The sequence below is a fragment of the Chrysemys picta genome, chromosome 3, assembly GCF_011386835.1.
Source record: "Chrysemys picta bellii isolate R12L10 chromosome 3, ASM1138683v2, whole genome shotgun sequence".
Lineage (NCBI taxonomy): Eukaryota > Metazoa > Chordata > Testudines > Emydidae > Chrysemys > Chrysemys picta.
In genome coordinates, this window is record NC_088793.1 from 186769313 (window position 1) to 186781985 (window position 12673).

The 12673-nt window shown below is 41.2% G+C and overlaps 1 protein-coding gene across 11 annotated transcripts in view; it reads left to right on the forward strand.

Annotated features, from left to right (window-relative positions):
* Nucleotides 1–12673, forward strand: part of VRK2 (VRK serine/threonine kinase 2) — a 96628-nt gene that overhangs the window by 36934 nt on the left and 47021 nt on the right. For 9 of the 11 annotated variants that reach the window (XM_065589613.1, XM_065589615.1, XM_065589617.1 and 6 more), the window contains 5 exons: nt 3825–3880; nt 4453–4522; nt 5275–5362; nt 5515–5623; nt 10387–10479. In XM_065589613.1, the coding sequence (XP_065445685.1) occupies nt 5286–5362; nt 5515–5623; nt 10387–10479 (279 nt within the window). In that variant the 5' untranslated portion in view covers nt 3825–3880; nt 4453–4522; nt 5275–5285. The remainder of the gene's footprint in view (nt 1–3824; nt 3881–4452; nt 4523–5274; nt 5363–5514; nt 5624–10386; nt 10480–12673) is intronic. The other 2 variants (XM_065589618.1, XM_065589620.1) reach the window with 1 other exon arrangement.

Here is a 12673-nt window from a genome sequence, read left to right on the forward strand (position 1 = left end):
TTTTCACCAGAACTGTGCTGTACTGGAGGCATTTGCAGATACCCCACAAAATCATTTTGCAGTGGTGCTCAGTTTTCTGCTGAATAGTTTAGCCAGGTGCTATGGAAGCCAAATCCACAAGATTCTACTTTAAAGGCCAGTGGATACAATATCTGCTTAATAGAACCCCAAATTCAGAAAGGAAGACTTGAGAGAGACCATTTCCAAAGGCTTCCTCAGAAATTAGTCTAGCCAGAAAATGGTAGAGTATGGGATAAAATCATGATCACCAAACAGAGAAATCCTTCCTCAGGAAACTTAGAGTGTAAGGACTTGAAGAACTGAAATGATCAATTCCATGAGATACTGAAAGAAAACAAAAGGGAAAAATACAAAGGGCTCTATTAAAACTAGAAGTTGTTTCTGCATGTTTTGATAGGTAATACCACAATAATTTAACAACTGTAGATGGTAAATATTTAATCTTTTTAATGATTGCCACCATTGATTGCTTTTATTTATTACCAAGCCAGTGTTCTGAAAATGATTCTTTAGGATGTTTATATAAATCAAAACTTTCTTTACATTAAACACAGTGGGTGAAATCCTGGCCCTGTTGAAGTAAATGGCTAAACTCTCATTTACTTAAGTGGGGCCAGGATTTCACTAGTCTTTTCATTACTTTTACATAAACTAATTTGCAGTTCTTAGCCCTAGCTTTTGAGTACCATGTTAATTTTTGAATCATAGGTTTTGTTTTATTCCTGCGTAAACAGAGCTGAGAGGACAATACCACTAAACATTTTCATATCCTCTGGAAAACTAGGCAAAAGATAATAAAAAGGCTTCTTGAGCTTATTCATGTTTCCAAAATGAGCTTTTTATCTCCCAAATATCCAGCAGCAGCATAGAGACCAGCTGTGGACAGGAACAGGGATATTTTTTCTAACTGCCAAATACACTGCTTTTCTTTTCCACTGTGTAAACTTTGTCTACAAACTGATTTTATGAGAACCATTGTGAATACTTCACAATATTCTGAACATGACTACCACAAATTAAACTGCTAAAACTAAAGCTGGCACATTTGAACTGGCAAATGAAACTGGCATGTTTCTTTGTCACACTGAATGCAGTTTGTGCTATGCAGTCCTAGGGAATCGCAGTTCATCCAGAAATTCTGTTGTTACCTTGTCATATTTAAACACAGAAAGACTGATTAATTAAGATTGTGGTGCAAGCCAACAAACTCTATGAATTCATAGTTAAGGCTGATGTTGAGATCTTAGCCCAGCCTGCTGTCGCTGGGCAAAGCTAGGAAATTCTGGCCATGAGTTAATTTGATATCTTATTTTCTGCATTGCCTAGACACAGTAATTGGAAATTGTGGTGAAGAATGTAGACCTTATTTCAACTTGTATTTTTAATGTAGTTCTTCAGTTACTTTTCTCTGGTACAGTAGTTGTAACTTATGACAATATTTCCACTAACGCTGAAAACAAAAGTTCTAGAGGTGCGAGGATACATTTCAAAAATAATTCTTGGAATACAATGCATTCCTTTTTTTTTTTTTTTTTTGCAGCTAGTGTAGGTAAAATGTGCATGCCATAGCCAGAATCTGGATTACACAGTTGCCATATTATTTTGAAGTACTGTTGCTAGAATAGTCTAACCATATAGTGCGCCTGGTACTCTGTATGTACTTATATGCCATAAGAGTGCTGCTGCCAGGGCCGGCTCCAGGCACCAGGCAACCAAGCACATGCTTGGGGCGGCACCTGGTAAGGGGTGGCGGGGGGAGCGCGGCGCGGCATTCTGCGGGTGGGGGGCGCTCCGGCGGCGTGGTGCTTGGCGGGGGGGGGGCGGGCTCCGGCGGCGCGGCATTCGGCGGGTGGTGGCGCAGGCGCGGCGCTTGAGGCGGGGGGGGTTCCGGCGGTGCTCGGCAGGGGGCGGGGGCGGGCTCTGGCGGCACGGTGCTCGGTGGGGGGGGGGCGGCGCGGCGCTCGGGGGGGGGGTTTCCGGCAGCGCTCGGCGGGGGGGCGGGCTCCGGCGGTGCAGGGCGCGGCGCTCGGGGGGGAGGTTCCGGCGGCGTGGCACTCGGCGGGGGGGGGGCGCCTTGGGGGGCGGCGCTTTTTTTTTTGCTGCTTGGGGCAGCAAAAAAGTTAGAGCCGGCCTTGGCTGCTGCATTCCAGCACTGCTCTCATACAGGGTCTCTGCTTAGCCCATAGTCTAGCATTTAACTGATTGTAGTATTATGTATAGCCATGTGCTACCAAATAGAATGAGCATAGCACATGGCTAATTACATGTAGTATAGAGTAACTATGGGCTAAACTCGCAGGCGAGTATGTAGTGCTGGTCTGTGAGGTATGTAATCAGACTGTTCGTTAAACCTTTGGAGCCTTTCCAGTCTAAGTAACTCTACGTGGATGAATATAGTATCCAAGTGCCTCCCAACATAAAGAGAAAAGGTGGGTGAAGTAGTATCTTTTACTGGACCAACTTCTATTGGTGAGAGAGACAAGATTTGGAGCTTACACACAAGCCCTGAAGAAGAGCTCTATGTAAGCTCAAAAGCTTGTCTCTCTCACAACAGAATTTGGTCCAATAAAAGATATTCCTTCACCCATCTTGTCTCCCTAATATCCTGGGATCAACAAAGCTACAACATTGCATATTCAATATATAAGTGGTTAATAAAAAGCAATACAGTGATATGCCTATCACAGTGCTAACGTGAGCAACTTTGGGTATATCAGTATTTACAAGTAGTTGCTTTAAACATTCCTCCTGTTATTGACTGTATAGGATATTGGAGTGGACATTGTAATACTTTGCCATGTATAATATATATATATTTTTAAATTTAGCTTCTCTTTCCCTCATAGACTTTAAGGCCAAAAGGGACCATCATGATCACGTATTCTGACCACCTGCACATTGCAGGTCACAGAACCTAACCCACCCATTCCTGTAATAGGCCCATAAACTTTGGCTGAGTTACTGAAGTCCTCAAATCTTGATTTAAAGACTTCAAGTTACAGAGACTTCAAGTTTACCCTGGTTCAAGCGAGCAAGTGACTTGTGCACCATGCTGCAGAAAAAGTGAAAAAATTAGTCTATTTTAATGTAACATATTTTCACCAAAGTTTGGTGTGAGTGTGTAGTAGAGGTGCTCTAGTGGCTCTGTAGTTAAGATTGGGTTCACACATTCCATTGAAAGTACAGTAGAACCTCAGAGTTACAGACACAGGAATGGAGGTTATTTGTCACTCTGAAATGTTTGTAACTCTGAACAAAACTTTATGGTTCTTTCCAAAGTTTACAACTGAACATTGACTTAATACAGCTTTGAAACTTTACTATGCTGAAGAAAAATGCTGCTTTTAACCATCTTAATTTAAATGAAATAAGCACAGAAAGAGTTTCCTGGTCAATCTTTTATTTAAACTTTCCCTTTCTTTTAGTCTTTAACACAGTACTATACTATATTTGCCCTTTTTTTGGTCTCTGCCACTGCCTGATCGCATACTTCTGGTTCCAAATGAGGTGTGTGGTTGACCAGTCAGTTTGTAACTCTGGTGTTCGTAACTCTGAGGTTCTCCTGTAGGATTAATACATACGAGTATTATCAAAATAGGTTGAAGTTTTTTTAATTTTGAAATTTGGACAAAATTTCAAAAGGAAAACATTTCTAACAGTTTTGAGAAACGTTCCCTTCCCCTCTCCTCCCACCCCCCCCCCTTTTTTTGTTTTGTTTTGACTAAGACTACATGTTTTGCTCTTTAGTTGCAATTATATTGACTGTTCGTGGAAGTTTCATCACCATCTCTCTGATTTTACAGCTTCCTCTCATGTTCATATTCCTGTAGAAGATGATGCTGTGCATGTAATTAAAGTGGTAATGTTCATATCTCACTTCTAAATTATTTAAAGTACTAGCATTTTCACTTGCATTTTCTATTTATTCTTATTTTGAGCATTGAGTTGCATTGCATGTTTTTTGTGTGCCATTCTTCCATCATAGCATAATTTGTCTGCGGGAGGAATGTTTTGTGATTCCTTAATGCCTGCTGTTTCTTTGCTTCCATTACTAACCATGGACATCACAATGAGGGGGGGGGGAAATCAGACTGCGTATTTAAGAATATACAGTGATTGAAGTTAAAATGTATTAATTTAATTTCCTAAATAGTACTTGTGTCAGTCTGTATTACATGGTTTTTTTGGGGTATTTGCAGTGAACAGCTTTTTTTACCAACAGAAGTTATTGGTTTTTAAAGCAATATACTGGCTATATTTTATGTAAAATAACTTTTTTGTCAAATGTCATACTGTATCTTTTTTTAAAAAGTGGATTTTAACCCAATTGGAACTTCCAATCTATTATTTAGGAACTCCCTCCCCTCCCCTCCCCTCCCCCCCCCCCCCCGAACTCACTTTTTCACACCAAATTTATTTGTTCCTTTATAGGAATATCATGAAAATGGGCCTTTGTTTTCTGAATTAAAGTTTTACCAGAGAGCTGCAAAACAAGAGCACAGTAAGTAATATCAGCAAAACAAAATAAAATGAAAAGGTAATTTTTTCCAATTAGAGCAATTGATATCTTGAAGCTTTTATATCAAGCATAATTCAGACAGTGGGACTGATTCTGATCTGGTTTACACTAATTTTATTCTCACTGGTGTAAGTGAAAATAGAATCAGGACTAGTAGGGTGGCAAACCTGAGGGAGAACTAGCCTCTCTCCATAGTCCATTTTTTAGGATATGGACAGAGGCATTGCAAGGACTAGATAGTAAGGCTAGTATTTCAGGAATGAAGTTACTCACATGTTTAAGTGTTTGCAAGATTTAGTAGTAATTTAGGCACTGAACCTGCAAGCTCTTTACTCATAATAGCAGTCCCAATTATTTCAAATGAGCAAAAATTGCACATGTACTTAAGTATTCTGCTCGATTGAGGCCTAATTGCATACTCTGTTGATCCACGGTTTACTCTAGAGGGTAAATTCAAAAAAGTAAAGTTTTTAAAGGAACTAGTTTTTCTCAGCTACTGATTGGATTCCTATTGTGTTGTTATGACTCAGAGAAGCGTATATTAAAGGAACACAGAGCTTTATTTTTGCAGAAAGTTACTTGGTGAACTTTTTAATTGGGCTGTGGTAAAATAGTTACCTGTATGTGTTTTCATTTTAACAACAAAGATTCTAATGATAGTTCAATTACTAAAGTTAAACTGTAGATTTTTCAAACTACCTTAAATTCTGGCTTATCTATTATTATTTTGACAGTCAAAACGTGGATGAAGCTCAGACAAATAGGATTTTTAGGAATTCCAGTATTCTGGGGAACAGGCTCGGCTGAATACAATGGAAAAAGGTAATAACAAGGTGAATTGGAGTCAACACTGTTGGGCTCATAGTTGCCCGAAGATCTATTTTCAATTAAATGAAGGATGTTTTGAGCTTGTTGATATAAAGCTATCTGTGTCCCGTCTTACAAAGATTCCTTACTTGTGCATTTTCTAATAGGTATAGATTCATGGTCATGGAAAGATTAGGGGTAGACCTGCAAAGAATCTTGGACAATGATGGACACCGGTTTAAAAAAGAAACAGTTCTGCAACTTGGGGCCCGAGTGGTAAGTGCAGAGGGGAAGGAAATGGGCCTGTTTTTAAGGTATTGAACTCTTCTAATGCATCTGCTCTTTGTGAAATGCTGACATCTATTTTGGTCCCAAGTCAGCATGAAGTTGCATAGATACTTAAGTATCATCCTGAATCAGGGTCTTAATTTTCCTCTTCAAATTATATTTTTATGAAAAAGAGTGTTAATGATTAGGAATGGAAACTAGATACTGTTTACCCTAGATCTCTATGGACCTGAGCCAAAGCTCATTGAAGTGAATAGAAAAACTTCAGTGGGCTTTGGATCAGGCTCAGTAACAGGACATGAGACAAAATGTTCAAATATGGATGCCTAAAGTTAGGCACCTACACCCATATTTGGACACACCAACTAAGAGGCCTTATTTTCAGAGATTTTGAAGGTGCCTAATGTTCATAGAATCATAGAATATCAGGGTTGGAAGGGGCCTCAGGAATTCATCTTAGCCAAACCCCTGCTCAAAGCAGGACCAATCCTCAACTAAATCATCCCAGCCAGGGCTTTGTCAAGCCTGACCTTAAAAACCTCTAAGGAAGGAGATTCCACCACCTCCCTAGGTAACCCATTCCAGTGCTTCACCACCCTCCTAGTGAAAAAGTTTTTCCTGATATCCAGCCTAAAGCTCCCCCACTGCAACTTGAGACCATTACTCCTTGTTCTGTCATCTGGTACCACTGAGAAAAGTCTAGATCCATCCTCTTTGGAACCCCCTTTCACGTAGTTGAAAGCAGGTATCAAATCCCCCCTCATTCTTCTCTTCTGAAGACTAAACAATCCCAGTTCCCTCAGCTTCTCCTCATAAGTCATGTGCTCCAGCCTCCTAATCATTTTTGTTGCCCTCTGCTGGACTCTTTCCAATTTTTCCACATCTTTGTAGTGTGGGGCCCAAAACTGGACACAGTACTCCAGATGAGGCCTCGCCAATGCCGCATAGAGGGCAACGATCATGTCTCTTGATCTGCTGGCAATGCTCCTACTTATACAGCCCAAAATGCCGTTAGTCTTCTTGGCAACAAGGGTACACTGTTGACTCATATCCAGCTTCTCATCCACTGTATCCCCTAGGTCCTTTTTTGCAGAACTGCTGCCTAGCCACTTTGTCCCTAGTCTGTATCAGTGCATGGGATTCTTCTGTCCTAAGTGCAGGACTCTGCACTTGTCCTTATTGAACCTCATCAGATTTCTTTTGGCCCAATCCTCTAATTTGTCTAGGTCCCTCTATATCATATTCCTATCCTCCAGTGTATCTACTACTCCTCCCAGTTTAGTATCATGTGCAAACGTGCCGAGGGTGCAATCCACGCCATCCTCCAGATTATTAATGAAAATATTGAACAAAACTGGCCCCAGGACCAACCCTTGGGGCACTCCGCTTGATACCAGCTGCCAACTAGACACCATTGATCGCTACCCGTTGAGCCTGATGATCTAGCCAGTTTTCTATCCACCTTATAGTCCATTCGTCCAGCCCATACTTCTTTAACTTGCTGGCAAGAATACTGTGGGAGAGCATATCAAAAGCTTTGCTAAAGTCAAGGAATAACACGTCCACTGCTTTCCTCTCATCCACAGAGCGAGTCTTCTCATCATAGAAGACAATTAGGTTAGTCAGGTATGACTTGCCCTTGGTGAATCCATGCTGACTGTTCCTAATCTCTTTCCTCTCCTCTAAGTGCTTCAAAATTGATTCCTTGAGGACCTGCTCCATGATTTTTCCAATGACTGAGATGAGGCTGACTGGCCTGTAGTTCCCGGGATCCTCCTTCTTCCACTTTAAAAAAAAAAGTGGGCACTATATTTGCCTTTTTCCAGTCATCCGGGACCTCCTCCAATCACCATGAGTTTTCAAAGATAATGGCCAGTGGCTCTGCAATCACATCCGCCAACTCCTTTAGCACCCTCGGATGGAGTGCATCTGACCCCCAGGGACTTGTGCTTGTCCAGCTTTTCTAAATAGTCCTGAACCACTTCTTTCTCCACAGAGGGCTGGTCGCATCCTCCCCATGCTGTGCTGCCCTGTGCAGTTGTCTGGGAGCTGACCTTGTTCGTGAAGACAGGGGCAAAAAAAGCATTGAGTACATCCTCTGTCATTAGGTTGCCTCCACCATTCAGTAAGGGGCCCACACTTTCCCTGACCACCTTCTTGTTGCTAACATACCTGAAGAAACCCTTCTTGATACTTTTAACATCCCTTGCTAGCTGCAACAACAAGGGTGATTTGGCCTTCCTGATTTCACTCCTCATGCTTGAACAATATTTTTATACTCCTCCCTGGTCATTTGTCCAATCTTCCACTTCTTGTAAGCGTCTTTTTTGTGTTTAAGATCAGCAAGGATTTCACTGTTAAGCCAAGCTGGTTGCCTGCCATATTTACTATTCTTTCTACACATCGGGATGGTTTGTTCCTGCAACCTCAACAAGGATTCTTTAAAATACAGCCAGCTCTCCTGGACTCCTTTCCCCCTCATGTTATTCTCCCAGGGGATCCTGCCCATCAGTTCCCTGAGGGAGTCAGTCTGCTTTTCTGAAGTCCAGGGTACGTATTCTGCTGCTCTCCTCTCTTTCTTTCGTCAGGATCCTGAACTCGACCATCTCATAGTCACTGCCTCCCAGGTTTCCATCCACTTTTGCTTCCCCCACTAATGCTTCCCTGTTTGTGAGCAGCAGGTCAAGAAGAGCCCCTAGTTGATTCATCCAGCACTTGCACAAGGAAATTGTCCCCTACACTTTCCAAAAATTTCCTGGATTGTATGTACAATACTGTATTACTCTCCTAGCAGATATCAGGGTGATTGAAGTCCTCCATGAGAACCAGGGCCTGTGATCTAGTAACTGCTGTTAGTTGCCTGAAGAAAACCTCATCCATCTCATCCCCCTGGTCTGGTGGTCTATAGCAGACTCCAACCACGACATCACCCTTGTTGCTCACACTTCTAAACTTAATCCAGAGACTCTCAGGTTTTTCTGCAGTTTCATGCTGAAGCTCTGAGCAGTCATACTGCTCTCTTACATACAATGCAACTCCCCCACCTTTTCTGCCCTGTCTGTCCTTCCTGAACAGTTTATATCCATCCATGAGAATACTCCAGTCATGTGAGTTACCCCACCAACTCTCTGTTATTCCAATCGCATCATAATTCCTTGACTGTGCCAGGACTTCCAGTTCTCCCTGCTTGTTTCCCAGGCGTCTTGCATTTGTGTATAGGCACTTAAGATAACTCGCTGATTGTCCTGCTTTCTCAGTATGAGGCAGGAGCTCTCCCCTCTTGCGCTCTCCTGTACTCGTGCTTCCTCCTGGTATCCCACTTCCCCACTTACCTCAGGGCTTTGGTCTCCTTCCCCGGGTGAACCTAGTTTAAAGCCCTCCTCACTAGGTTAGCCAGCCTGTTTGCGAAGATGCTCTTCCCTCTCTTCATTAGGTGTAGCCCGTCTCTGCCTAGCAATCCTCCTTCTTGGAACACCATCCATGTGAGCCATGTAGGTTAGACAATTTTGGCCACAGTGCTTTCAGCACTGCCATCTTTGTTATGCAGAAGGATATTTAGTCTGATTTCACATCATTGTGCAGGCCAAAATAAGCCTGTAGGATTGTACATGTATCAATCTTGTTTTCAAATTCCTTTAAATTAGCATAGATTACTGGGAGATTATATGCTGTCGTTTGGGAATGCCATTTGGTTTGTGGGAGAGTGGCACAGTACTCCTTGCTATAACAAACCCCTGGGGACCCAAGCCATTTGTGCGGTATAGCAAGCGGGTGAGGAAGTGCTCCTCTGGTGGTCCTGGGGCCAAAGGAACCCTTTGTGCCCCCTCCCCCCCCACACACTTGCAGTCTTGGGGCCATAGGAGCTCTCAATCCCCCACCACAGGAGGCAGGGCTGGAGGCAGGATCCAGGGACCACATTCGCTATAGCTTAAGGTTTGCTATTGTAAAGGGCATTATAGCAAGGGTCTACTGTATTATCAAACAAATGCAATAAAATGCATTTATATTGCCCCTTTACCATCTTGCCTGCATTCTGTCACTAATGCCTTTTCACTGATGGACCAGTGGTTTTAACATTCCAAAACTGGGTGCCTCTCAAACAGCCATTTTTTTTCCTTTGTGTAAATCAGCCTGCTATAAACATGTTTCTCGTCTCATCAAATATGAAAGGACCCCTCCTGATCTGAAGTGCAGGGTGAGCAACAATTAGTCAGTTCACAAGATATTGGACTGTTAATAATCAGGACCAGATATGTTTTCCCTTTTGGAGAGTTAGGAATTCCCCCTGCCCTTCCAGTATTATAAAGTATTAGTTTCATTAATGGATCATGAGAGAAAAGACCTTAACATCACATTTAAAGATATTTTAGAAATTTCAAAGATGTATAGGGCAGATGTATAGGGATAAAATGTGGCCCAGCTGGCACGCCCTAACATCCCTGCATCAGCTACCTGTATTATAGCAGTGGAAGGAAGTGGATAGAATGGGGCAGGAAATGGATGGAGTCTTGGCTTTGCTTTCCTTCCCTATGCATCTGGCAGTGTACACTGGGATGGGCATAGATCCAGAACAATATAATCTATCCCTGGTCCCAGGGGAACCAGGAGGGCTTCAGCTAATGCAGGGCAGATCATTACCTCACATTCCAGCCCATAATGTGGCAGTTGAGGCTCATTGAATGAGTGAAGCACATTTAGGTGATAATGAGAATAATAATTAATAAACATTCCCTTTTGGACTTCTTTCCTAGTTGGATGCCTTGGAATATATGCATGAAAATGAGTATGTTCATGGTGACATTAAAGCATCAAATCTACTTCTGGGCTACACAAATCCACATGAGGTAAACACAGTATCTTTTACACTTACTGTATAATGTTGCCGTAACACTTTCACTGTTGATGTTCATTCTGTCCTATGCAGTTTTTGCATTGAGTCCACATATTAAAGGAAGAGATCTTACAGTATGGACACCATCTTTGGACTCGATCCTCCGTTCTATTAAGCTTATGCTCAGTATGGCTAAGGAGAGAAGCAAGGAAAGGCATTGCTAACCCACCTTTCAGGTCCCCTGATCCTGTGGCTGCCAGGGGTCAAAATGACCCATAGAGTAACTTGAAGAAGCCTAGTGGCTCTTCTGTATTATGTCATCTGGACTGGTGCAAAGGGACTTCACAAGGGTTAAGGATGTGGCCCATTGTATTCAGTTTCTCAAGATATTCCTGGCTTTCTGGTATTGTTATAAGCACTGTGGCCGTGTGGCTTTTACTTTACCTCTCTACAATGCACAGAACAGGATAGTAGGTAAGTAACATGAAGACTACTATATGCTTTTAGCATACAGCAGATTGTGAAGTGCTTTGAGATCTACTGATGAAAGAACTAGGTGATGCTATTACTAAGGCAGTAGAGTGGCCAAAAAGTGAAAACCCATTTTCAAGAAACATATTGAAATTTTTGGAGTTGTTTTCATTTCATAGTGTTTGAAATGGATCCATTTTTGTTTTTCACACTTTTCATTTTTAAATAAAAACCATTTTGGTTATGTCTTTTATAACAAAATTGAAAAACTTATCAAAAGAGCATGGGGAAATTTTTTGACAATGTTGACTGTTCTGGACAAAATTTCATTTTTGAATGAAGGCCATTTTTATGTGAGTTTTTCCTTTGAAAAATTTCAGCCAGCTCTAACGGACAATTTGATTTTTCTTCCAACATCTCTGACACACTCTGTGACAGACAGATGTTGCCAAAGTGTTATTTCACTTTGTTTGGAGATGTTTACCATTGAACGACTCAAGAACCACTCCAAAAGCTTACTTTATTTCCCAGTTCCCTTTCTGTATTTCAGCATTCAGAAATATTAAGCTCATATGATTGTTTAAAGAAAGCAGAAAAATTAATGTTAAACATAGGTCTTAAAAGTTAGCATGGTTGTTTGAAACAACTTCTTGTAGACATCTGTAATAGTCCATTGTCAGCTTATGGTGTTTACCAGACTAATGAGTCTGGGATACAGTTTTGGAGAAACAAGTTAATTGCTACCTAAGCTTATTAACACAACACAGATTGTTTTCCATCTTAGCTTTCCATGTTTTATTACGATAATGCTAAAATGCAATGATTTTTCATGTTGCAATCACTTTGTGCTGTTGAGTCAGTTTAGTGATTGCAAAAGGTTTTGAGTCGCTTAATGGACTTCGATTAGTTACTTATATGTTAGCCGGTTTGTGATTCGTGCCTCATTCTGTTTGGTATTAATCCTTCACTTTTACGAGTATTAAATTCACTCAAATTGAAAACAAGGTGACTGGGTCAGTGGGCAGAAGTTTGAATGGAAGTTTAATTTAGTTTGTACCAATAAAAAAATAATTTGGCTATATAACTCAGGGTGCATGATGTGCATGTTTATTGATGACAGATCTAGTTGCATTGAATGACTTTTTTTTTTCCTGTAGAAGCACTCAAATATTTTTCTATAGATAACTTAAAATGTAACTTCCATTTTAGAAAGGGGAGGGACTTACAATACCTGGCTGTACTAGATAAGGGTAGAATGGGGATTGAACTTTATTTGTGGATTCCCAGGCAAATGAAGAGGCATTGAGTGCTTGTAATAAAATAAGGAGTTCAAAAAGAATCAAATTTATGAGTCACGGTGTCCAATCCTCAATTGGTGTACATTGACTTCAGTGGAACTACTGTAGTAATTTGGTGTAATAATTTACACCAGCCAAGGATCTGATGCACAACATCTCAAAAATCTCTGGGTGCGTGTGTAGTGATTGAAAGTTATAAACACATTTTAAGATGTTTACTATACCTAGCAGATGGCAGATGGCCCAGTACCTGTGCCAACGATGGGACTATTGTTCACTAGAATGTAAAGGAAATCTTCCATAGGTAGTTTCCTGTATATCTTAAAATATTTATACAGTGCTATTTGCGGTGTGTGAGAAACAGAGAGTAACATCTTGACAGCATTATATCTAATATTTTCAAATGAGCAGCTGTACATACACTGCATAACTGAATAA